We start from the raw sequence: 27,457 nt of genomic DNA, 5'->3' as shown, positions 1-27,457 counted from the left end.
AATTATGAATCTAACCCTATATCACACACACAAACTGTTGCCCCGCAACATTGATTACACTGCGAGTCGGGTCGGGTCAGGTAGGCTCCGGTTACTAAAATGGGCGGGGAAAATGCCCAGGATCCCCTCCGTAGCGTACTACACGTCAGCCCATTGTATTTCGCAGGAGTGGCCTATCTTGCTCTGCTCTAAGATCTTTGAGGGAAACTAGTTGGAGAGTTAGATGCTGCCTGGCCGTTGAGTTACTGCAGCTTTTTGTGTCTATCTTTGGTTTAAACCAGCATTTGCAGTTCTTTCCTGCATAGTTGGAGAATGACGAAGGGGGGAGGGCCAGAGAGAAGGGGAAAGCAAGAGTTACTTGAAGTTAGAGCAGCCAATATTCATAACACTTCCCATGCAAAATATGACGTATTATTCCCCCAATTTGCGTTGGGCCTCACTCTGACAGTGGAGGAGGACCAGGGCAGCAAGGTGTCTATCTTCAGTGTATCTTGGCAACTGCAGTTCATTCCTACACAAGCTGCAGACCTCAATGACACATTGGAATCTTTCAGCTTGTTCCATTTTGCAATCTTCCCCAAAGTTTGCATCTTGTCCCTGTGACTGCGTGGGTTTCCTCCCGCATGCTACAGATACGCTGCGTTGTAGTTTAGTTGTCCCTAGTGTGTGGAGAGTGATTGAGAAAGTGGGAGAGCATAGAACTTGTGTGAATGGGAGATCGATGGTCGGCATGGACTCAGTGGCCTCTGAATAGCTCGAGAACTCACTGAGTCTATGTCCCAATCTGCTCAACTATAAATGGTTTATGAATTAAGACCAGGGGCTGGCTATTTCTTTGGCAAGTGGGACGTTTAGAAGGTTGAATGTAAGGGGGGAGCATACAGTTAATTGCAAGACCTTTTACAGCATTGATGTGCAGAGGGATCTTGGATTCCAAGTTCACAACTGACTGAAGGTGGCAGCAGAAGCAGATGGCGTGGCGTATGATATGCTCATCTTCATTATGAGGGGCATTGAATGTAAGAGTCAGGATGCCATGATGCAGCTCTGTAGGACATTGGTTAGTCCGCATTTGGACTATGGCGTGCAGTTTTGGTCACCCCATTACAGGAAGGATGTAGAGGCTTTGGAGAGGGTGCAGAGGAGGTTTACCAGAATGCTGCCTGGTTTAGAGGGTTTCAGCTACAGCGAGAGGTTGGGAAGACTGGGATAGTTTTCTCTGGAACTTTGGAGGTAGAGGGGAGACTTGATAGAAGTGTGTATAATGATGAGAGGCAGAGAGAGTTGGAATGTTTTTCCCCAAGGTAGGAATGTCCAACACTAGAGGGATAAGCTGAGAGGGGGAAAGTTTAATGGAGATATGTGGGGCGTTTTTTAACACAGAGAATGGTTTGGGGTGGAAACATACAGCCAGGAGTGGTGACAAAGGCAGATACGACAGTTATGTTTAGAAACATAGAAAACAGGTGCAGGAGTAGGCCATTCGGCCCTTCGAGCCTGCACCGCCATTCCATATTATCATGGCTGATCATGCAACATCCTGTACCTGCCTTCTCTCCATACCCCCTGATCCCTTTAGCCACAAGGGCCACATCTAACTCCCTCTTAAATACAGCCAATGAACTGGCCTCAACTACCTTCTGTGGCAGAGAATTCCATAGATTCACCACTCTCTGTGTGAAAAATGTTTTTCTCATCTCGGTCCTAAAAGACTTCCCACTTATCCTTAAACTGTGACCCCTTGTTCTGGACTTAACCATATAACAATTACAGCACGGAAACAGGCCATCTCGGCCCTACAAGTCCGTGCCGAACAACTTTTTTCCCTTAGTCCCACCTGCCTGCACTCATACCATAACCCTCCATTCCCTTCTCATCCATATGCCTATCCAATTTATTTTTAAATGATACCAACGAACCTGCCGCCACCACTTCCACTGGAAGCTCATTCCACACCGCTACCACTCTCTGAGTAAAGAAGTTCCCCTTCATGTTACCCCTAAACTTCTGTCCCTTAATTCTGAAGTCATGTCCTCTTGTTTGAATCTTCCCTATTCTCAAAGGGAAAAGCTTGATCACGTCAACTCTGTCTATCCCTCTCATCATTTTAAAGACCTCTATCAAGTCCCCCCTTAACCTTCTGCGCTCCAGAGAATAAAGACCTAACTTATTCAACCTATCTCTGTAACTTAAACTTATCCACTCTACTAGTTACATCCTCGAAAAACATCATGTTCCCCAACATCGGGAACAATCTTCCTGCATCTAGCCTGTCCAACCCCTTAAGAATTTTGTAAGTTTCTATAAGATCCCCCCTCAATCTTCTAAATTCTAGCGAGTACAAGCTGAGTCTATCCAGTCTTTCTTCATATGAAAGTCCTGCCATCCCAGGAATCAGTCTGGTGAACCGTCTCTGTACTCCCTCTATGGCAAGAATGTATTTCCTCAGATTAGGAGACCAAAACCGTACGTAATACTCCAGGTGTGATCTCACCAAGACCCTGTACAACTGCAGTAGAACCTCCCTGCTCCTATACTCAAATCCTTTTGCTATGAATGCTAACATACCATTCGCTTTCTTCACTGCCTGCTGCACCTGCATGCCTACTTTCAATGACTGGTGTACCATGACACTCAGGTCTCGTTGCATCTCCCCTTTTCCTAACGGCCACCATTCAGATAATAGTCTACTTGTTTTTGTCACCAAAGTGGCTAACCTCACATTTATCCACATTATACTGCATCTGCCATGCATTTTCCCACTCACCCAACCTATCCAAGTCACCTTGCAGCCTCCTAGCATCCTCCTCACAGCTAAAACTACCCCCCAGCTTCATGTCATCCGCAAACTTGGAGATGTTGCATTCAATTCCCTCATCCAGATCATTAATATATATTGTAAATAGCTGGGGTCCCAGCACTGAGCCTTGCGGTACCCCACTAGTCACTGCCTGCCATTCTGAAAAGGACCCATTTACTCCTACTCTTTGGTTCCTGTCTGCCAGCCAGTTGTCTATCCACATCAATACTGAACCCCCAATACTGTGTGCTTTAAGTTTGCATACTAATCTCTTATGTGGGACCTTGTCGAAAGCCTTCTGAAAGTCCAGATATAACACATCCACTGGTTCTCCCTTATCCACTCTACTAGTTACATCCTCGAAAAATTCTATAAGATTCGTCAGACATGATTTAACTTTCATAAATCCATGCTGACTTTGTCCAATGATTTCACCACTTTCCAAATGTGCTGCTATCCCATCTTTAATAACGGACTCTAGCAATTTCCCCACTACTGATGTTAGACTAACTGGTCTGTAGTTCCTTGTTTTCTTTCTCCCCCCCCCCTTTTTAAAAAGTGGGGTTACATTAGCTACCCTCCAATCCTCAGGAACTACTCCAGAATCTAAAGAGTTTTGAAAAATGATCATTAATGCATCCACTATTTCTGGGGCTACTTCCTTAAGTACTCTGGGATGCAGCCTATCTGGCCCTGGGGATTTATCAGCCTTTAAAAATTCAATTTACCTCACACCACTTCCTGGCTAATCTGGATTTCACTCAGTTCCTCCATCTCATTTGACCCCCAGTCCCCTGCTATTTCCGGCAGATTATTTATGTCTTCCTTAGTGAAGACAGAACCAAAGTAGTTATTCAATTGGTCTGCCATGTCCTTGTTCCCCATGATCAATTAACCTGTTTCTGACTGCAAGGCACCTACATTTGTTTTAACTAATCTTTTCTTTTCACATATCTATAAAAACTTTTGCAGTCAGTTTTTATGTTCCCTGCCAGTTTTCTTTCATAATCTATTTTCCCTTTCCTAATTAAGCCCTTTGTCCTCCTCTGCTGGACTCTGAATTTCTCCCAGTCCTCTGGTAGGCTGCTTTTTCTGGCTAATTTGTATGCTTCATCTTTTGTTTTGATACTATCCCTGATTTCCCTTGTTATCCACGGATGCACTACCTTCCTTGATTTATTTTTTTGCCAAACTGAGATGAACAATTGTTGTAGTTCATCCATGCAGCCTTTAAATGCCTTCCATTGCATATCCACCGTCAACCCTTTAAGAATCAATTGCCAGTCTATCTTGGCCAATTCACGTCTCATACCCTCAAAGTTACCTTTCTTTAAGACCATACATGGTGGTGTTTAAGGCAGGGACATGGAAATGCAAGGAATGGACCTCAGTTCGTCCATTCATGCTGTCCCCTCAGTATTACCCAGCATACAACTGGGCTGGAGGAACTGTGGGTCAGGGAGCCAGGTTTAACAGAGATGTGCTGGGTAAGTTGTTTTAACAAAGAAAGTCCTGGAACACATTGCCAGGGGTGGTGGTGGAGGTAGATACAATAGTGGTGTTGAAGATGCTTTTAGATAGGCACATGGAAGAGAGGGATTTGGATTGTGCGTAGACAGGAATAATGACAGGCTGATGAGAGACCTGTGCGGTATTGTTACATCATGCTGTGATCTGATGCAAGCTGTTGTCGCTCAACACTATTTGAATTACCAATGATGTGTGAAACAGCCACAATATCTGTACAACGTGAACCTATTGACGGGCTGACAGATATTGTTGAAGCTAAACGTTTTCCTGCTGAGTTTTTAAACTCTCATTTCCCACCTGTGTGCCCCCACATAATTAGGAACAAAAATGAGATCTAGAACATAGAAGATAGAACAGTACAGTACAGGTACAGGCCCTTCGGCCCACAATGTCTGTGCCGAGCGTGATACCAAGACCAACTCTTACCTGCCTACACATAATGCATATCTGCCCATTCCCTTCATAACCCTTTGCCTGTCCAAAGGCTCTTGAAAGCCACCATCATATCTGCTTCCAAGCCATACGTTCCAGGCACTCACCACCCTCTGTGTAAAAAAACCTGCCCCGCACATCCCCCTTAAACTTTGCCCCTCTCATCTTAAAGCTATGCCCTCTAGTACTACATTTATCTATTTTGGGGGGTGGGGGCAGGTTGGGGGGAGGGGGGGGGGTGTAATGGGGTGACCAGAACTGCACGCAACACTCGGTTCCTTTACTCTGCCATCCTCATAGCTTGCGGTTCTGAACTTTGATCAACTGGCCTTTAAACAATTCCTGCATGTCAGATGTGGACTTACCCAATAATAACTGCTCTCAGTCTACACCCCCCCCCCCCCCCCCCCCCCCCCCCCCCCCCCACTCCCCGCCCCTCCCCCGTGCTCTTGACTAAGAACATTATACTTCGCTTCACTCCAACTCAGTCGCTACCAGCAAGCTCCAGCCTTCCCCACATTCAAAACAATCTTAAAGCTAATGGTGCCAGACACAAAGTGCTGGAGCATCTCAGCGGGACAGACAGCATCTCTGGCGAGAAGGAATGGGTGGCAACCAGAATGATTGGTAATGATGATGAGAAAGAGGTCTTCCCCTCCGTTATTGGTTATTCGCATCTGATCTACATTGTTGTATGATGTAACTTCAGCTTAGTTTCGCTACAATGCATGGACAATGACTAGATCTTGAAACCCAATGCTTTACCCAGGGTCAGATATATCACGATCATCCTGGAGTTGGAGAACATATTCATCTATACATCTTTACACAGATTGAAAAGAAAAAATACAGCATATTCTGAAGAACTTCAGTGTTAAAATCAAGCAGGTTTACACATGGTGCATTGGTACATTCCTGTTTAAAGAGAACTCTATGAAATGTTTAGAGACACTTCATGCAAACAGTGAAACTGCATGCGAACGTACAAACTCCGTACAGACAGCACCCGCAGCCAGGTTGGAACCTGGGACTCAGCAACTCTACCCGAGCCGTCCTTTGTCGTTGTACAAAGTCATTTAAATGCATCTAGTGATCTCACATCTCACCTGCTCAACACGACACAATTTGTCAACAGTGCCCTGATAATGTTTCATACAATCCTCAGCAAGATGAAGGTGTGTGGAATACTGCAAGATAAAAATGGACACCAATCTCAGAACGACATCATATCCTCAATATAACTGTGTTAAATTGATAGAAATTCTTCAAGGTAAATTCGATCAGTAACCAGTAAACTAGAGGTACAATAATCCTCTTCATTCACAATGACTCCACATTGTAGTTATTGAGACCATGGGTACCTTGCTCAGCTCCTTCTGATACTGAGGCATCTTCTTCAACATCTGGGACAGGTCCCTCATGGTGGTCTGTAACGAGGACAAATGTGATCACGTTACTGATCCTCACTTCACAACTCAGCTCTTCACAGATTGAAGATAATGTTGCCAGTTCCCCATCCCAGTTTCCAACCCCCCATCCCCAACCCCCCTCCCCAAACCCCCCTCTCCACCCCCACCCCATCCCCCCACCCCATCCCCATCCCCCCACCCCACCCCAGCCTTCCTCCACTATGAAGAAAACCGGCTTTGACTAGACCTGCGACTAAAAAATGATCGATTTTTAAAACGGCAACCTATTTTTAGTCGAGGCCGGTTTTAATCATGATGAAAAAATAGCAGCAACCTAGATGAAGCCTCGACCACGTGGGGACCACTTTCAACCATTAGGGAGAGTGACCAAAACCTCTTGTGACCTCGTGAAAATCTTGGGTGACGGGCAAGGTCACCAGAGGTTGCTGTTTAGGTCTCCTAAGTGGGACAGGCCCTTTAGGCAGGGCAGAAGCCACCATCTTTCAACTCCAATGAAGGAGAGCTTCACAGTGCAAGTATATTTGAAATGACCCAAGATTATAATTCCTTATCCATTATATTAGTGAAGCTGGGAGGCGTTAAGTGAGAATTAGAAACTGGAAAATCTGCAGGTTGGAAATCTGAAATAAAATCAGAAAACACTGGAAACACTCTGGCAGCAACTGTGACGAGAGAAACAGGCAACATTTCACAGGGAATCAGGGATGAGTGGCCTTCCACACAGCGGCCGCCCGTCCTGTTGAACACCTCCGCTGTTTGCCGTGTAAATGTCTAGTGAGGGTTTGGTTTGGCCAAGTGTGGGCATGCCTGACCCTGAGCGACACAACTGCTGTCTTTATATCCCAGTAAGATGCTTAGTTTCAGGAGAGCAGGAAAGAAGATTAGAGGTAAAGCAAAGACGGGGAATGCATGCACTGACCTTCTCCCCGGTCGCCATTCTCTTGCTGGAGGAGAAGTCTTTCAAAGACCGTGTCACTTCCCTGCAAAGAGAAATCATTGTCCTGTAAACACAGGGGGGGCTGGCCTGAGGTGCTTTACACAAGTGTTTGTTTTCTCCTAACGCCTTCAGGAATGGTGGATGTTTGAGCACAGCACAGTTTGAACATTTGTCACCCAAAAGCATATTATCCATTCAATTCTGGGTTCAGCTTAAATAGAATAGAATAGAATGCCTTTTATTGTCATTCAAACAGCTTGGTTTGAATGAAATTGCATTTTCTACAGTCTTACATTACAAAAAAACCCAAGACCCACAACGTTCTCTGGGACGTCCAATTTCCTCCCACACTCCAAAGACGAGCAGGTTTGTAGGGTAATTGGCTTTGGTGACTTTGTAAAATTGTCCCTAGTGTGCGTAGGATAGTGGTAGTATGCGGGGATCGCTGGTCGGTACAGACACTGTAGGCCGAAAGGCCTGTTTCCATGCTGTATCTCTAAAGTAAACAAATTAGATGTGAACTGTTTTAACATGGGTAACAGGGCAGAAAAGATGAAGCAAAAGAATGGATGCATATCTGACGTGGGAGCACCATAACCACAACTAGAGTTCCTGCCACAACCAGAGAGCAGTCCTGAACTACTATCTATCTCATTCGAGACCCTTGGACTATCTTTGATCAGACTTTACTGGCTTTACCTTGCACTAAACGTTATCCCTTATCATGTATCTATACACTGTAAATAGCTCGATTGTAATCGTGTATTGTCTTTCCGCTGACTGGTTAGCATACAACAAAAGCTGTGCACTATACCTCGGTAGATGTGACAATAAACTGAACTGAACTGAACTGGGCTGAGCTGATAGGCAGTGTGTAAATGCAGAGTGTGGGTGGCGGGTACATACTGAGACACCTCTGCAATGTGCTTGTGGCGGAGAGTAATCCACAGATCATCATCCTCGTCCAGAAGCACCTCCTTCATCCGGTTATCTCCAATCCCGCTTGTCTCGTACCTGCGGGCACAAAGACATCAACCACTCTGCAGTTCCAGCAAACATCCTCCTGGGAACAACATGTACAGTGTAGGAAGGAAGGAAGTGCAGACGCCAGTTTAAACACGAAATGCTGGAGTAACTCAGCGGGACAGGCAGCATCTCCGGAGAGTCTGAAGATCAGTCTGAAGGGTCTCGACCCGAAACATCACCCGTTCCTTATCTCCTGAGATGCTGAAACAACATGTACCCCCTCTACACATGGGGTTCCCCACACACAACACTTGAGCTGTGCACAGGAACAGCTCAGGGGGGTAAATCCTCACATTGATACGTCTATATATTACCAGGGAGAGTTCTAGGCGATGGATGATTGACGAGCAACACTCACTGCCGAGGGCTCAACAGGCAATCTCAGAGGACAACTAGCAACGTGATTAACTTGACAACTTCTGTTCGGCAACTTGAACGCCCAGGAGCGAAGAAGACTTCAAAAAGTTGTGAACGCTGCCCAATCCATCACCGGCTCTGATCTCCCCACCATCAACGTGAGTTACCGGAGTCGCTGCCTCAAAACGGCAGCCAGCATCATCAGAGACCCACATCATCCTGGCCACACACTCATCTCAGCCCTGCCATCGGGAAGAAGCTAGAGGAGCCTGAAAACTGTAACGTCCTGGGTCAGGAACAGCTTCTTCCCTGCAGCATTAAGCTATTAAACACGACAACCTCAAATAAGCCCTGTACTAGACTATTGTTATTATTGCACTATTAGTGTTTGTTTTTTTGTGTGAACGTATGTGTGCATGTGTACGTATATATATATAGATATGATCGACATATATGTGTATTTGTGCGTATATACACACACACACTGATTTTTTTTTCTCTCTGGTTTATGGTATTGTTTCCAATGTACTATGTTTCTATATTGTGTTGTGCTGCTACAAGTAAGCATGTCATTGTTCTATCTGGGACACTGTCCGCTGTAATAGCCTTCAGGCAAGGCTGGGGATGGGCAATGAATGAGCATCGAGCATGAAACTAAACACTGCGCTGGGCAGAGAACCAAACGGTTGCTGAGAGCGCGATGTCTGCAAAGAGCAAAGCGGGGTAGAGAAACGGGAGTATTTGTGGTGAGAGTTGCAGAGTTGATGCTCTGGCAGCTGAAGGTGGGGCCAGTAGAGGGGTAGATACTGGGACAGGCAGCATCTCTGGAGAGAAAGAATGGGTGATGTTTTGGGTTGAGACGCTCCCTCTGATGTAGAGGGGAGAGATATAAAGGACACACTAGAGGCCAGAGCAGAGGGGTATAGGGCTAGGGAAGATTCCAGAGTTGGGGGAAGGGGTGAAGGCCATGAGAGATCTGTTAAAAGAGACAAATGGAGTCATTGCATGAACAGGAGATAATGTTTTGCAGCTGACGCCTTGCTGAGGTGCCCGGGCGGAAGGCTGGTCGTTCGGTGTGACCTCGCCCAAAGGCTTGTCGGGCCCCGCCTGAAGGCTCACTGGTGGACAGTCCCGGGAGGGAGCTGGAGACATGAGACGCAAGGAGCAAGGATTGTGAACCAGGGTAATGCCTCCAGCTCCTTCAAGGTCGGCTGCAGGAGCTGCCCGCGGGACACAAAGATGGCTGGGCAAGGAGAGGAGTTGGCTCGCAGGAACGGCTCCAGTACATCGGGTGTGCCAGACGACTTTCGATTTTGAGTAATGGCACCAATAATGGCGGCGCCCACATGTGTAATATATGCAAAAATAATTTGCATAGGTGACAAATAAAACACCATTGGGGAAAAAACAGATTTTTGACATGATTTTAAACTGCACGGAGCAGTAGAAGATGACAAGCATGGAAGTTGGACCAACAGAAGATCAGCTTTATCTGAGCTTTGAATTCTAGTTCAATGAGAAGGAGAGCTTTTGTCCAGAAACTGATGGCAAAAGGAACGGCAGATGCCGGTTTAGAAAAGAAGGCCCAGAGTGCTGGAGTACTCCAGTTGCCCAGTGTGTTACTCCAGCATCGTGTGCCCATGACCGGAGTTGGAATAATCCCAGTTACATCTCCAAGTGGGTGGACAAACTGAACGGGGCTTGGCAATCCTGCACAATCAACGTGGCCATTTCACACAGTGTGGGTAGGGGGTGGAGCGGAAGAGAAAGTGGGCTTAACTGTGGTGTCCTCATTAAAGTGGGCAGGGTGGCACGGTGGCACAGCGGCAGAGTTGCTGTCTCACGGCACCGGGTTCGATCCTGACTATGGGTGCTGTCTGCACAGAGTTTGTACGTTCTCCCTGTGACCTGCGTGGGTTTTCTCCGAGATCACCGGTTTCTTCCCACACCACAGATATGCACAGGCTTGGTACAATTGCGAATTGTCCCTACGGCTTGTCGGACGGTGTTGGTGTGCGGGGATCGCTGGTCGAAATTTGCGGGACAAAGGGCCTGTTTCCGTGCTGTATCTCTAAGCTAAACCAAACTCCAAAGATGTACAGGTTCGTAGGTAAATTGACTTCTGCAAATTGTCCCTAGTGTATAGAATAGTGCTAGTGTACAGGGTGATCACTGGTCAGCGCGGACACGGTGGGCCAAAAGACTGTTTCTGCGCTGTATATCCAATGTCTGAAGTCTATGTTGTGGAGAATGAGATATGGTAAACGGTGAATGTCAGAAATGCAGAGGTCAGGGCTGGCCTGAACCTGACCATTTTTCTACACCAGGTAGACAAAAATGCTGGAGAAACTCAGCGGGTGCAGCAGCATCTACGATGAGTTTCTCCAGTATTTTTGTCTACCTTCGATTTTCCAGCATCTGCAGTTCCTTCTTCAACATTTTCTACAAGTTGACGTGACCTTAACTCTGTGACGTGAGCGGTGACATTCTTGGCCAAGTAAAACTCACTTGTAGACGTCGTTTTCAACAGGCAGCAGGTCACAGGCCATGGCCTGGAAGGTCAGTTCATGGAGCACGGGGGAGGCAGGGTCAAAGCCACGGTCCACGATCAGCAACTGGGAGCGGGCCTTGTCTGGACCCTGCAAGCAGACGGTTCAGGAGCTAGGGTCAAGCTAGATGCTCTCAGCTTCATTGTATCCATTAATAATCATACAACATTATTCAACGCAAATCGGAATTGATGCTAATATTCAGCAATTCAGGCATCATCTGTCAATAGACCAACACAGTTAATACTTCACATCAAAGAGCCTTCATCAGTTTAATTCAGATGTGTGCGAGGTGTTGCATTTCAGAAGTCATAGGGCTTTCATAGTAAATGGCAAGTCCCTGGGGAGTGTTGTAGAGCAGAGGGATCTCAGAGTTCAGGAAGATAGGGTGGTGAAGAATGTTTTTGGCATGCTGGCCTTCCTCATATGTTCCAGGAGAGGAATTAGGCCATTTGGCCCAACAAATCCACTCCGCCATTCAATGATGAGTGATCTACCCTTCCCTCTCAACTTCATTCTCTTGCCTTCTCCCCATAATCCCTTAAAATTATCCATTGACCTGACCTCCACAGCCGTCTGCGGAAATGATTCCCACGGATTCACCACCCTCTGACCCAATAAATTCCTCCCCATCTCCTTTCTAAAGGTACGTCCTTTTATTCTGAGGCCACGGCCTCTGGCCGTAGACTCTCCCACGAGCGGAAACATCCTCTCCACATCCACTCTATCCATGCCTTTCACTATTGCTAACGTTTCAATGAAGTCCCCGCCCCACTCATCCTTCTAAACTTCATCAGTCAGAGAATTAATTATAGGAGTTGGGTTGTTATGTTTCAGTTGTTCAAGATGTTGATGAGGCTGTACATGGAGTACTGTGATCACTTTTGGCCACTCCACTATGTGCAAGGTGCCATTAAGCTGGAAAGAGAAACTGTACGAGGATGTTGCTCTGCCATTTTTTTAGATCACGGCTGATCCAATCTTAGTTTCAACACCATTTTGCACTTTCTGACCCTAAAGTAGATTAATATTTGGCAGTCTCTTCACAGAATATAATCAATGCTTTGTTTCTATGGTCGAGAATTCCAGATTCACCATTTTTTGATAGAAGCTATTCCTCTTCATCTTTGACTTAAATGGTTAACCCTTTATTGCAAAAACTATTTTCCCGCATTCCTGACCCACTCCCACCCCTCCTCTCAGGGAAGCATCCTGTCAGCTTGTCAATCCTGCTTGTATCTGTATAATAGAATCTTGTTTCTCTAAACTCCAATGCAAGTTGTCCCAAGCTGCTTGCTCTTTCTTCAGTCAGGGCTGACCAAGTGCAAGGCCTCCAAGTGCTTTGCACCAGGCCCCTGTGAAGAGGCATAAACACTTAGAGGAGCAGCAAGGTGGTGCAGCGGTAGAGTTGCTGCCTCACAGCGTCAGGAACCCGGGTTCAATCCTGGCTACGGGTGCTGTCTGTACACAGTTGGTACTTTCTCCCTGTGACCTGTACGTTTCCCCAGGAACTTCAGTTTCCTCCCATATTCCAAAGACGTACATGTTTGTAGGTTAATTTGCTTCGCTAAAATTGTAAATTGCCCCTAGTTTAGTTTAGTTTAGAGATACAGCGCGGAAACAGCCCCTTCGACCCACTGAGTCCATACCGACCAGCGATCCCTGCACACTGGCACTACCCTACACACACTAGAGACAATTTTACATTTTAACCAAGCTAATTTAGTGTGTGTATGATAGTGTTAGTGTGCGGGGATCGCTGGCACGGACTCGGTGGGCCGAAGGGCCTGTTTTCGTGCTGTATCTCCAAAACTAAACTAAACTAATCTGTGAATTGTTCTTTAGAATGTGTAGGTTTGCGAACATCTTTGTGGGTCTATGTTGGGGCAAAAAGATCAGATGTGATTTGAATGTAGAGATATCTGTGCAAACTCTGTAGACTGAAGGCAGTGAAATCATTCAAAGGGGCTCGCTTATTGTGAAAAGAAGCTGCACTTTACACTGCACACTGACTGCACTTTGTGCTACATTACATTTGCATTTGTATCAGTCACTTACCTCACCCATAGTTGGATCGTCAGCTTTGTAAGCATCGAGTTTATCTTGAACCAGCTGAGCAAGCATGGCATTTTCTTTATAATCTCTGAAAATGGAACATGGAGCTATTTATTTGGAAAATACCATCATTAAGTAGCATATTTCTTAAATTCCTTATGGTCCTGTCCCACTTAGGCAATTTTTTTGCGGACTGCCGGCGACTGTCAGTGGAACACACGCACACACGCACACGCACACACACACACACACACACACACACACACACACACACACACACACACACACACACACACACACACACACACACACACACACACACACACACACACAAGCACATCGCAAAGGTGGGGGCCAGGGCAAGCGGGGGGAGCGCTGTCTGAAATTCACACGGTGCAAAGCCAAGGTGGTACAGATGAACAGGAAGGTTGGTGCTGTAATTAAGACGGCTAAAGCACAGTGTACGGTAAGTCCTTTAAAAGAGGGGGGGGGGAGAGGGGGTGGGGGAGAAGGGGGGAGAAGGAGTGGAGACAACTTTTAAGAAGCCAGAGATACACAGCTGTGAAGCTCGGCAGACATTAACATTACTGGTCGGTTACCCTTGGTTCTGAAAACTACTGTTTACGTTTTTATTCCCCAATGTGCCAATGAAATTCACCGGTCAGCACCGGCTACAACCTACGAGAACATCCAACCTCCTAGCGACCCACTAGGACCTCCTGGCGACCCGCCTACGGCACAAGAATTCTCGCTACTTTCCTTTTTTTTACACTTATATTTTTATTGATTTTTCAGAGATATATACAAAACAGTGCAACACCATCACCATAAATAAAACAAAATAAGAAAAACAAAAATCAAATTAAGAAAATAAGTAGATAGGGGGGAAAAAAAAGTAAATAAATAAAAAATTGGAATAAGACCGTGTGGTTCACTTACCAAATTAAAAAAGAAAAAACATTACATTGATTAGTTATCTGGAAATAATTCAATATTCATACAAACATACCATCTAGTTCTATATAACGCAATCTACCCATATCTAGCTCGGCATTTATCTAATTGGTGTCATGGCTCAAATAAACGGTCCATTTTTCCCAGATCTTCTCAAATGAATTCTCCTTGACTCTCAAGGAATATGTCAATTTCTCCATATTAAAGATGTCTCGCACAATTTCTAACCACTGTTCCTGTTTTGGACTTTATTTATTAAGCCACTGCCTGGTAATGGCCTTCTTACTTGCTGCAAGCAAAACTTTAATCAAATATGTATCTTCTATCTTTACAATATCTTTAATACGCCCCAGATACATCACAGGGCAGGTATTTGGGATTTTATAACCCAAGATATTATTTACAGCTGCATTAACATTTTCCCAGTATGGCCTTATCTTTACACAGTTCCAGAAAATATGCGAGTGGTCTGCCTCCGTACTCCCACACAGCCTCCAACAGTGTTGTTGGACAGCAAGTTGTCTGCTTTTTATTTTGGGTGTTATAAAAAAGCGAGATAGATTCTTCCAGCAAAATTCTCTCTATACTCGCTACTTTCCATGGCGGCTTCATTGCAGTCGCCGCTATTTTGTTCAACGTTGAAAATTTCTCAGCGACCATAATGAGGCCGCGACTAGTTCCCAGAATGTGGGAACTCCTCACGACCATGAAGGCGACTCCACGGCAACCACCTGCGAACATGTGGTGACCACGTGGCGACTGCATAATCTTCTGCAGTCTCTTAAAAAGTTGCCTAAGTGGGACAGGGCCATAAGTTTCTCTGCATCAAAAAAACAATCAGAAATTTTGTTTAGTTTAGTTCAGACATACAGCGCGGAAATCAGATCCCCGCCGACCAGCGATCCCCGCACATTAACACTATCCTACACACACTGGGGACAATTTACAATTTTACTGAACCATTAACCTACAAACCTGTACTTCTTTGGAATGTGGAAGGAAATTGGAGATAACTCAATTCACGGGGAGAACGTACAAACTCCATACAGACAGCACCCGTAGTCAGGGTCGAACCCGGATCTCTGGCGCTGTGAGGCAGCAACTCTACCGCTGCACCACTGCCCCACTGTGCCATCCGTTAGTCAGAGGATTAGACAATTATGATGCAGAGGGAATGTTTTCTTACCCAATCAAAGTAAACCTTTACGCATGTGGACTGTGGCTTGTTGGAGAGATGAAGTGGCTAGACCTGGATATTACAGGAATGAAGGGATGTGGGGCAGAACCACAACTTTGTGCTGAGATAGAGAATGGACAGGTCTGAAAGCTGCAATGGCTGACTCCTGCTCCTCTTTATCCTCTTATCAAGGTGTTAAAGTCGCCACGCAGAGCTGGACATTACACAACAAGCATTTTGGTAAACAGTAAATCCTCTTAATGACTTAGTCTCTTTGAGTAACAACATTTCTTCTATGGATTGTAGGTTGGGTTTTATAGATGAGAGCTCTCAGTGTGGGAGTGTGTCAACTCACAGTGGGGCTGCCGGGGTTGTGAGCAGGCACTGCCAACCTAACCAGACACTGCCAGCCTATCCAAGCATTGGCATTGCTTATCCAGGTATTGGCATTTCCTATCCATACATTGTATGGGGAGAAGACAGGCACGGGTTATTGATAGGGGACGATCAGCCATGATCACAACGAATGCTGGCTCGAAGGGCCGAATGGCCTCCTCCCGCACCTATTTTCTATGTTTCTATTGACATTGCCTATCCAGACATTGCTGGGGATGCCAGGATTGTGAGCAGGCACTGCCAACCTGCCCAGAGCTCTGCTCCACAGGCCAATTCAACAATCTATCCAATGGCTCAGAGGGCAATCTTCAGGCTGGGGTTTTACATGGAATTTAGGACAGCACAGGAACAGGCCCTTCAGCCCACGATTTTGGTGCTGACCATGATGCCATCACTTATCTGCCTGCACATATCCCATCCCCCTCCATTCCCTGCATATCCATGTACCTATCCAAAAATAATTTAAATGCCACCAACATATCTGCTTCAACCATCATCCCTGGCAGTGTGTTCCAGGCACTCACCACCCTCTGTGTAAAAATCTGCCCCGCACATCTCCATTAAACTTAGCCCCTCTAACCTTAAAGCTATGCCCTCTAGCGTTTGATTTTTCCGTCCTGGGAAAAAGATTCTAAATGTCTACTCCATCTATGCCTCTCATAACTGTATAAACTAATCGGGTCTCCCCGCAACCTCCGATGTTCCAAAGAGAACAACCCAAGTCTGTCCAACCTCTCCCTGTTGCTACTGCCCCCAAATCCAGGCATCATCCTGGTAAATCTCCTCTGCAGCCTCTCCAAAGCCTCCACATCCTTCCTGTAATGGGGTGACCAGACTACACAATACTCCACATGCAGCCTCAACGAAGCCTTATGACTTCCCCACTTAATACTCAATGCCCCAACCTATGAAGATAAGTATATCATGTGCCATCCTTATTGCTCTATCTATTGGTGCTGCCACTTTCAGGGAGTTTAATAAGATCCCCCCTACAGATTCAGATTCAGATTCAATTTTAATTGTCATTGTCAGTGTACAGTACAGAGACAACGAAATGCATTTAGCATCTCCCTGGAAGAGCGACATAGCAAATGATTTAAATAAATAATAATAAGTGATAATAAGTGTCCGGGGGGTGGGGGGTTGATTGGCAGTCACCGAGGTACGTTGTTGAGTAGAGTGACAGCTGCCGGGAAGAAGCTGTTCCTGGACCTGCTGGTTCGGCAACGGAGAGACCTGTAGCGCCTCCCGGATGGTAGGAGGGTAAACAGTCCATGGTTGGGGTGAGAGCAGTCCTTGGCGAAGCTGAGCGCCCTCCGCAGACAACGCTTGCTTTGGACAGACTCAATGGAGGGGAGCGAGGAACCGGTGATGCGTTGGGCAATTTTCACCACCCTCTGCAATGCCTTCCGGTCGGAGACAGAGCAGTTGCCATACCATACTGTGATGCAGTTGGTAAGGATGCTCTCGATGGTGCCGCGGTAGAAGTTCACCAGGATCTGAGGAGACAGATGGACCTTCTTCAGTCTCCTCAGGAAGAAGAGACGTTGGTGAGCCTTCTTGATCAGAGTTGAGGTATTGTGGGTCCCAGAGAGGTCATCGGAGATGTTGACTCCCAGGAATCTGAAGCTAGAAACACGTTCCTCCTCCGTCCCGTTAATGTGGATGGGGGTGTGCGTGCCGCCCCTGGACTTCCTGAAGTCTACAATGAGCTCCTTGGTCTTCTTGGAGTTAAGGGCCAGGTTGTTGTCTGCGCACCATGCTGCTAAGTGCTGGACCTCCTCCCTGCAGGCAGACTCATCGTTGTTGCTGATGAGGCCAATCACCGTTGTATCATCTGCATACTTGATGATGGTGTTAGTACCATGTACAGGTGTGCAGTCATAGGTGAAGAGGGAGTAGAGGAGGGGGCTCAGCACACAGCCCTGTGGAACGCCGGTGTTCAGGGTGAGGGTTGAAGAGGTGTGCTTGTCTAACCTAACAGACTGGGGTCTGTTGGTTAGAAAGTCCAGTATCCAGTTGCAGAGGGAGGGGTCGATGCCCAGGTTACCGAGTTTGGTGATCAGTTTTGATGGTATAATGGTGTTGAATGCTGAGCTGTAATCGATGAACAGCATTCTTACGTAAGTGTCTCTGTTGTCGAGGTGGGAGAGGGCGGAGTGAAGTGCCGTTGAGATGGCATCCTCCGTACTCCTGTTCTTGCGGTAGGCAAACTGATAGGGATCCAGTGTGGGGGGTAGGCAGCTTTTGAGGTGTGCCAGGACCAGCCTCTCGAAGCACTTGGTGATGATGGGGGTAAGTGCAACTGGGCGGAAGTCGTTGAGGCTTGCCGCAGTGGAGTGTTTTGGCACTGGCACGATGGAGGTGGTTTTAAGGCACGTGGGGACAACTGCTTGGGCAAGTGACAGGTTGAAGATGTCAGTCCAGACGTCTGTCAGCTGCGCAGCACAGGCCCTGAGCACGCGCCCGGGGATGCCGTCAGGGCCAGCAGCTTTACGTGCATTAGTCCTACTCAGTGCCACGAATACGTCGTAGGGGGTGAGTGTGAGGGGTTGGTGATCGGCAGGTAGCACAGCCTTGATGGCTGTCTCTAGATTGTCCCTGTCAAAGCGGCCATAGAAGTGGTTAAGCTCCTCAAGGAAGGAGGCGTCGCTGGATGTGGGGGTGGTGTTGGAGGGTCTGTAGTCCGTGATGGCCTGGATGCCTTGCCACATGCGTCGGGGGTCGGAGTTGTTGTTGAAGTGCTCCTCAATCCTGAGCTTATGGCAGTGCTTGGCCTTCTTGATGCCCCTCTTCAGGTTAGCCCTGGCTGAACTGTAGGCTCGAGCATCGCCTGACCTGAAAGCGGTGTCCCGTGCTTTCAGCAGTAGCCTGACCTCGCTGTTCATCCATGGCTTCTGATTCGGGAATATGGTCACCTGTTTGAGGGAGGTGACACTATTGATGGTGGAGTTTATAAAGTCCAGAACAGAGGATGTGTAGGAATCAATGTCCGTGTGGGAGTCAAGGGTGGCCTGGGCTGCAAACGCCTTCCAGTCAGTGTTTCCAAAACACTGCTGAAGTGTGAAGTCCGCTTCCTCTGACCAGACTTTAACTGTCCTCACAGTGGGTTTAACCCGTCTGATGAGTGGGGAGTACTTAGGGAGCAGGAACAATGAGACGTGATCAGACTGACCAAGGTGGGGGAGGGGGATGGCTTTGTAAGCTTCAGCCATGTTGGTGTAGACTTTGTCCAGTGTCTTGTCTACTCTAGTGGGGAAGGAGACATGTTGGTGGAATTTGGGGAGTACAGTCTTCAGGTTAGAGTGATTGAAGTCACCCGCAACAATGAAGGCTGCCTCGGGGTTGTGCGTCTGTTGATTGCTAATGGCAGTATGCAGCTCTTTCATTGCAAGCTTGGCATTAGCATCAGGAGGGATATAGGCTGCAGTCACAACAGTGGAGGTGAACTCTCTGGGCAGATAGAACGGTCTGCATCTAACCAAGAGGAACTCAAGGTTAGCTGAGCAGTGACTCTCGATGATGGTGGAGTCCGTGCACCATGCTTTATTTACATAAATGCACAGACCCCCACCTCTGGTCTTACCGGAGTCTGATGTCCTGTCCGCTCGGAGTAAATGACGCCCCGATAGCTGGATGGCGCTGTCAGGAACATCGATGCTGTTAAGGTTCATGCCATTAAGTGTAGTTCATGCCTCTTACATTTGACTTCCCAAAGTGCAACACCTGACCCTTGCTTGGATTAAACTCCTTCTGCCATTTCTCCGCCCGTTTCTGGAGCTGATCTGTATCCCGCTGTATATTGTGATAGCCTTCCTCACTGTCCATAGCCCCGGCAATCGTGGTGCCAACTGCAAACTCACCGAAGAACTCATCTACGTTTACATCCAGGTCATTTTAATACAGAAACATAGAAACATAGAAAATAGGTGCAGGAGGAGACCATTCGGCCCTTCGAGCCAGCAGCGCCATTCATTGTGATCATGGCTGATCGTCCCCTATCAATAACCCGTGCCTGCCTTCTCCCCATATCCCTTGATTCCACTACCCCCTAGAGCTCTATCTAACTCTCTCTTACATCCATCCAGTGATTTGGCCTCCACTGCCCTCTGTGGCAGGGAATTCCATAAATTCACAACTCTCTGGGTGAAAAAGTTTTTCTCACCTCAGTCTTAAATGATCTCCCCTTTATTCTAAGACTGTGGCCCCTGGTTCTGGACTCGCCCAACATTGGGAAAATTTTTCCTGCATCTAGCTTGTCCAGTCCTTTTATAATTTTATATGTTTCTATAAGATTCCCCCTCATCCTTCTAAACTCCAGTGAATACAAGTCCAGTCTTTTCAATCTTTCCTTATATGACAGTCCCGCCATCCCAGGGATCAATCTCGAGAACCTGTATATATCATAAACCGCACAGATCCCTGCGGAACTGGTCGCAAACCTCCAGCCTGAATATTATCTTTCCCCCGCCCGCACACTAGTTCTATCCCATACCAGGTACAATTTACAGAGGCCAATTAACCTACAAATATGCATGTTTTTGGACTGTGGGAGGAAACCGGAGCACCCGGAGAAAACCCACGCGGTCACAGGGAGAACGTACAAACTCCGTACAGACAGCACCTACAGTCAGGATTGAACCCAGATCTCTGGTGCTGTGAGGCAGCAACTCTACCGCTGCACCACCGTGCCGCCTTCAACACCGACACTGTACTTCCCTCTACTTTCTTCTTAAGTACAGGAAGTACATTGGCCACTCTCCAGTCCCCAGACCTCGCGTGTGGCTAGTGCAGACACAAAGCTGTTTGTCAACGTTCCCGCAATCTCCTCTTACCATTCACAATAACCTGGGATAAATCCCACCAAGTCCTGGGGATTTATCTACCTTAATCTTCTTCAAGAGCACTAGCACCTCCTCCTCCCTAATCCTAAACTGCCGTTGCATATTAGTATTGCCGCACTCATCTCACTGTTCTCCTTATCCTTCTTCTTGGTAAAAATGGATGCAAAATAGTAGTTTACTACCTCGCCCACATCCCCAGACTCCAAGCACAAATTCCCTCCTTGTTCCTTCGTTGATCCCACCGTTTCCCTGGTTATCCTCTAGTTTTTCATATAGCTATAAAATGCTTTGGTATTTTCTGTAACCCGGCTCACTAATGCCATTGTGTGGCCTCTTTCGGCCCTTCTACCCTCTCGATGGAGTTATGACCATTTATGTTAATGTAATGTGTGTCACTTATATAAATCTTCTGATTTGTTTATTTGATGGATACCACGGGACTACTTTGAATTTATGACCCAATAGCTGTGTAGAAATAGGGCAGCACAGTGGCACAGCATAGTACAGTTCCATGTTCTATGTACTCATTTATGATGGGACTGAATGGAATCTATAACTTGGCCCGACATGAACAAATCTCACAGTTTTGGATGTTGCTTGCAGTAAGAGGTTGTCCCTGTTCTTGATCAGCTGGGGAAAAGGGCAGGGGAACGGCTGATGGAGTTTAGGGCAGACAAGTGTGATGTGCAGCATTTTAGGAAGTCCACCCAGCCAGGACCTTCCCAGTGAATGGCAGGGCCCCGGGGAGTGCTGTGCAGCAGAGGGGTACATAGTTCCCTCAAAGTGGCATCACATGTGGATAATGTGGTGAAGAAGGCTTTTGTCTCAGTCGATGGACTGAGTGTAGAAGATGCAGAGGCTCAATGAGAGCGGGCAGCTCGGTGGCACAGCTGGTAGAGCCGCCACCTCACAGCGCCAGGGTCCTGGGTTCAATCCTGCTGGTGAGACCCAGACGGTTTCCAGCAAGCACCTCAATGCTCTGGAAAGAAAACAACACTGTTGCTGCAAAATCCTGATTCAGATTCAGATGAGTCCATTGTCACATACACCAGGGTTCAGCAAAATTCCAAATTCACTGGAGATCTTGTGGGGCGAGTAGTAATATCCTCTGCTGAGCCAGCAACCCCAGCACTGAGCCATGGTTCCATTCCAGCAGCTGTTTGCCAAACTACACCGTATGAAGACCCATCACTGCACTCCCGTGGTCGACACTCAGCCATGGAAGTGACTACTGGCTGGACAGACGACCCAATTTAAGAATAGGTTCAAAGCCTCCTTCAAAATATGCGACGTGCTTCTTAACCCGTGGAAGTCCCTGATGTAGGAGCGCTCATTGTGGAGCGGGAACAGTGTGGATGGTCGTGAGGGCCATCTAGATGCAGGAAAAATGTTCACTAAGTTGGGTGAGTCCAAAACCAGGGGCCACAGTCTTAGAATAAAGGGGAGGTCATTTAAGACTGAGGTGAGAAAAAAACTTTTTCTCACAGAGTTGTGAATTTATGGAATTCCCTGCCACAGTGGAGGCCAAATCACTGGATGGATTTAAGAGAGAGTTAGATAGAGCTCTAGGGGCTAGTGGAGTCAAGGGATATGGGGAGAAGGGAGGCACGGGTTATTGATAGGGGATGATCAGCCATGATCACAATGAATGGCGGTGCTGACTCGAAGGGCCGAATGGCCTCCTCCTGCACCTAGGAGGGGGGGGGGGAGGGCGCCGAGTGAACAAAGGAACAATTGGGGTCTACAGTGAAGACTTTGTAACTTTGTCGGTGCCCTATACGTGGTGACTCTTTGCATACCCTGTGATTGGTGTACAAAACCAAGAGTCTCACTGTGAAATGTACCGTGTGTTAATAAAATATCAATCAATCGTTCAGACCCCCACTGAGGGAGAGTTTGGTGTCGTCAGTCACTTCTGCACAAATGGTACAGCCGGTAAAGGAGTCATCCAACAGGTCAAGTATATCTGAGGAAACACAAGGACCACCCTCATATCTTCAGGAGGTGGAGAGTGGCGGTGCATGGAAGGCGTTATCCCCGTATCTCACCCCGGTATTGGATCTTGAGGGCGTGTGTGCAGGGCCTTACCCTCGGTATCTGACAGCAGGGTACTCCTTCAACGTGGCACACAGGGTTGCTATCTGCTCGGCCAGTCTCTCCAGCAGAGGGTTTCGCAGCTGTGTCTTGTGGGGGCTGTAGAAGCTCTGGAATGCATCGGGGACATCCAAAGAGTAGACCTGCAACACAAGCACCAGCGTGAATCCTCATACACACAGATTGCCTACAAAGCCAACCTTTAGGAAGATGCTCCGTAATTCTTAAAAACACGTCGGCATTGACCCTGCAATCTGTTAACTGGCTGTTGTAAGACCATTCAACTATCCTCACGGCAACTAGTGAGCAGTCCTGAGCTACCACCTACCTCAAAGATTGACACAAAATGCTGCAGTAACTCAGCAGGTCAGGTATCATCTCTGGGGGAAAGGAATCCCCTATTCCAGACCCGCTGAGTTACTCCAGCATTTCGTGCCTATCTTCTGTGAAAATCAACATCTGCAGTGCCTTCTCACACACTGCTATCTACCTCACTGGGGACCCTCGGACTATCTTTAATCGGACTTTACTGAACTTTATCATGCACTACACGTTGTTCTCTCCATCCTGTATCTGTACACTATAGACGGATCGATTGTAATCGTATAATCTTTCCGTTGACTAGATAGCACGCAACAAAAGCTTTTCACTGTACCTTGGTGCACGTTACAATAAACTGAACTGAACTGAACAATAAGGGCGTGTTCAAAGGAATTCATGGATTGCATCAAAATTAATGGAAAGGCACAAAGTTCTGCAAAAATTCCTAGTAGGCCAGTGAATTAGGAAGATTTAAATGGAAGAAAATAAATGAAGAGTAAGCTTGCAAGAAATATAAAAACACACAGTCAATATTTTCATGTATGTAAAGCAAAGTGTTTTGATTAGTTTCGTTTATGCTGTGTGTACCAAGGTACAGTGAAAAATATTTTACTTTGCATGCTATCCAGTCAAAGAAAAGACTGAAGAAGGTTCTCAACCCGAAACGTCACCCATTACTTCTCTCCAGAGATGCTGCCTGTCTCACCGAATTACTGCAGCATTTTGTGTCTACCTTCAAAGACAAGACAAAACATGATTACAATCAAACTATCCACAGTGCACAGATACAGGATAAAGGGAATAAAGGGAGTCGGCTAGCTCTGCCTAGGTCCCATGCGATCTAACCGCCCCCAGCAGCCTCCTATGCAGAACATTATCATGCTGATGTCCATGTAGACAATGTCTACAGCTTTGCCCTCAAGCTTTCTCGTGACTTGATTGAATTTGTTGAGGAGGTGATGGAAGTGATTGATGGGGCAGGGCTGTGATGTTGTCTTGAATCACAGAGTCATCCAGCAGGGAAACAGGCCCTTCAATCCAACATTCATTCTCCACCAACATATCCATTCTAAGCTAGTCCTATTTGCCCGTGTTTGGCCCATATCCCTCTAAATCTTTCCTATCCATGCACCTGTCCGAGTGTCTTTTGAATGCTATTATAGTACCTGCATCAACTATCTCCTCCATATACCCACTGCCATCATGCGGCGCCCCTAGTGGTCACATGCATCAACTATCTCCTCCATACACCGGCGCCCCTAGTGGTCACATGCATCAACTATCTCCCCCATACGATCAGGCATGGGTTTTAGTGAGGCATTTGATGAAGTCTTGCATGGTAGGCTGATCAAGTAGATTAAGATGCATGGGATATATGGTGACTTGGTCAAATGGATTATGCTAGGTTTACATAGAAGACAGAGAGCTGTGGGGTATTATTCTGGCTGTGCGTCTGTGACTAGTGGAGTTCTGCAGGAATCTGTGCTGGGACCTCTCTTGTTTGTGATATATATTAATGACTTACACATAAATATATGTAGGAAGGAACTGCAGATGCTGGTTTACACCAAAGATGACACAAAGTGCTGGAGTAACTCAATGAATCCGGCAGGATCTCTGGAGAAAAGGAACAGCTGATGTTTCGGGTCAAGAAGGGTTATTCCTTCTCTCCGGAGATGCTGAGTTACTCCAGCATTTTGTGTCTGCGCGTAAATATAGATGGGTTTGTCAATAAGTTAGTCTAACATCGGTAGTGGGGAAACTGCTAGAATCAGTTATTAAAGATGGGATAGCAGCACATTTGGAAAGTGGTGAAATCATTGGACAAAGTCAGCATGGATTTATGAAAGGTAAATCATGTCTGACGAATCTTATAGAATTTTTCGAGGATGTAACTAGTAGAGTGGATAAGGGAGAACCAGTGGGTGTGTTATATCTGGACTTTCAGAAGGCTTTCGACAAGGTCCCACATAAGAGATTAGTATACAAACTTAAAGCACACGGTATTGGGGGGTTCAGTATTGATGTGGATAGAGAACTGGCTGGAAGACAGGAATAAAGAGTAGGAGTTAACAGGTCCTTTTCAGAATGGCAGGCAGTGACTAGTGGGGTACCGCAAGGTTCAGTGCTGGGACCCCAGCTATTTACAATATATATTAATGATTTGGACGAGGGAATTGAATGCAACATCTCCAAGTTTGCAGATGACATGAAGCTGGGGGGCAGTGTTAGCTGTGAGGAGGATGCTAGGAGACTGCAAGATGACTTGGATAGGCTGGGTGAGTGGGCAAATGCATGGCAGATGCAGTATAATGTGGTTAAATGGGAGGTTATCCACTTTGGTGGCAAAAACAGGAAAGTAGACTATTACCTGAATGGTGGCCGATTAGGAAAAGGGGAGATGCAACGAGACCTGCGTGTCATGGTACACCAATCATTGAAATTAGGCATGCAGGTGCAGCAGGCAGTGAAGAAAGCGAATGGTATGTTAGCATTCATAGCAAAAGGATTTGAGTATAGGAACAGGGAGGTTCTACTGCAGTTGTACAGGGTCTTGGTGAGACCACACCTGGAGTATTGCGTACAGTTTTGGTCTCCTAATCTGAGGAAGGACATTCTTGCCATAGAGGGAGTACAGAGAAGGTTAACCAGACTGATTTCTGGGATGTCAGGACTTTCATATGAAGAAAGACTGGATAGACTCAGCTTGTACTCGCTAGAATTTGGAAGATTGAGGGGGGATCTTATAGAAACTTACAAAATTCTTAAGGGGTTGGACAGGCTAGATGCAGGAAGATTGTTCCCGATGTTGGGGAAGTCCAGAACAAGGGGTCACAGTTTAAGGATAAAGGTGAAATCTTTTAGGACTGAGATGGGAAAAACATTTTTTACACAGAGAGTGGTGAATTTCTGGAATTCTCTGTCACATAATGTAGTTGAGGCCAGTTCATTGGCTATATTTAAGAGGGAGTTAGATGCCCTTGTGGCTAAAGGGATCAGGGGGTATGGAGAGAAGGCAGGTACAGGATACTGAGTTGGATGATCAGCCATGATCATATTGAATGGCGGTGCAGTCTCGAAGGGCCGAATGGCCTACTCCTGGACTTATTTTCTATGTTTCTATTGTTATAAGAGACAGAGAGGCATACAATGTGCAAAGAGGCCATTCCACATAGGTTTGCCCCTGCTGAGCAAGGGCCAAATTGCCTACTCCTGTACCTATTTTCTTTGTTTCTATGTTTCTATGTTTCTATCTCAGGCTATGACCTCTAGTCCTAGACTCTCCCACTAGTGGAAACATCCTCTCCACATCCACTCCATCCAAGCCTTTCACTATTCTGTACGTTTCAATGAGGTCCCCCCTCATTCTTCTAAACTCCAGTGAGTACAGGCCCAGTGCCAACAAACGCTGATCATAGGTTAACGTACTAATTCCTGGGATCATTCTTGTAAACCTCCTCTGGACCCTCTCCAGAGCCAGCGCATCCTTCCTCAGATACGAGGCCCAGAATTGCTCTGAATATGAAATTGTGATAGTTCCTGCATCAAGCACCTCCTGCGGCTTTGGCCAGGACTGACCCACGCAGTCGGGCCTGACACAGCTCGATCCATACACCCACCACTATGTTCTTGACATGCTTCAATGGTCATTTATTCCACAAATGTGTTTGCTCCAAATGACCAGAGGATGCAGAGAAATACTGAGACAGCGCAGGAGTGGTGGAGGAGGAGTGCGCTGTTCCCACTAGAGGGAGGCCCGCATGCAGGAATGGCCACGACGGACCCACACAGCCGGGCCTGACCCACGCAGCCGGGCCTAACCCACGCAACCGGGCCTAACCCACGCAACCGGGCCTGACACACGCAACCGGGCCTGACCCACGCAGCCGGGCCTGACACACGCAGCCGAGCCTGACACACGCAGCCGGGCCTGACCCAGGCAGCCGGGCCTAACCCACGCAGCCGGGCCTGACACACGCAACCGGGCCTGACCCAGGTAGCCGAGCCTGACCCAGGCAGCCGGGCCTAACCCACGCAGCCGGGCCTGACACACGCAACCGGGCCTGACCCAGGTAGCCGAGCCTGACCCAGGCAGCCGGGCCTGACACACGCAACTGGGCCTGACACACGCAACCGGGCCTGACCCAAGCAGCCGAGCCTGACCCACGCAGCCGAGCCTGACCCACGCAGCCGGGCCTGACACACGCAACCGGGCCTGACCCAGGCAGCCGGGCCTGACCCAGGTAGCCGGGCCTGACACACGCAACCGGGCCTGACCCAGGCAGCCGGGCCTGACCCAGGCAGCCGGGCCTGACCCACGCAGCCGAGCCTGACCCACGCAGCCGGGCCTGACACATGCAGCCGGGCCTGACCCAGGCAGCCGTTTCATTTCCTCTTCTGTGTTTTCAGATAAAAAACAAGACAATGGCAGGATGAATCAATACTGGCATAAGCTCCTGTGTAAAGCAGTAAACAGCAGCTCACAGCTCCATCTGTTCATCCACACGTGACTACTTCCCCACTGGGAGCCGGCTGACTGTGGACAATTCACTGG

General features: G+C 47.3%; 1 protein-coding gene across 2 annotated transcripts in view; it reads right to left on the bottom strand.

Moving 5' to 3' along the window:
- The window catches only part of stxbp1 (syntaxin binding protein 1), a 108,403-nt gene that overhangs the window by 17,708 nt on the left and 63,238 nt on the right, over window positions 1-27,457 (bottom strand). For both annotated transcript variants that reach the window (XM_033049373.1, XM_033049374.1), the window contains exons 7-14: window positions 25,697-25,701; window positions 22,576-22,727; window positions 13,120-13,204; window positions 11,021-11,151; window positions 8,036-8,143; window positions 7,112-7,172; window positions 6,124-6,189; window positions 5,869-5,949 (exon numbers count right to left, since the gene is read on the bottom strand). In XM_033049373.1, the coding sequence (XP_032905264.1) occupies window positions 5,869-5,949; window positions 6,124-6,189; window positions 7,112-7,172; window positions 8,036-8,143; window positions 11,021-11,151; window positions 13,120-13,204; window positions 22,576-22,727; window positions 25,697-25,701 (689 nt within the window). The remainder of the gene's footprint in view (window positions 1-5,868; window positions 5,950-6,123; window positions 6,190-7,111; window positions 7,173-8,035; window positions 8,144-11,020; window positions 11,152-13,119; window positions 13,205-22,575; window positions 22,728-25,696; window positions 25,702-27,457) is intronic.

Source organism: Amblyraja radiata, chromosome 32, assembly GCF_010909765.2.
Source record: "Amblyraja radiata isolate CabotCenter1 chromosome 32, sAmbRad1.1.pri, whole genome shotgun sequence".
In the NCBI taxonomy this organism is placed as follows: Eukaryota; Metazoa; Chordata; class Chondrichthyes; order Rajiformes; family Rajidae; genus Amblyraja; species Amblyraja radiata.
Note: the sequence above shows the minus strand (reverse complement) of the source record. Positions and strands in the feature narration are given on the sequence as shown.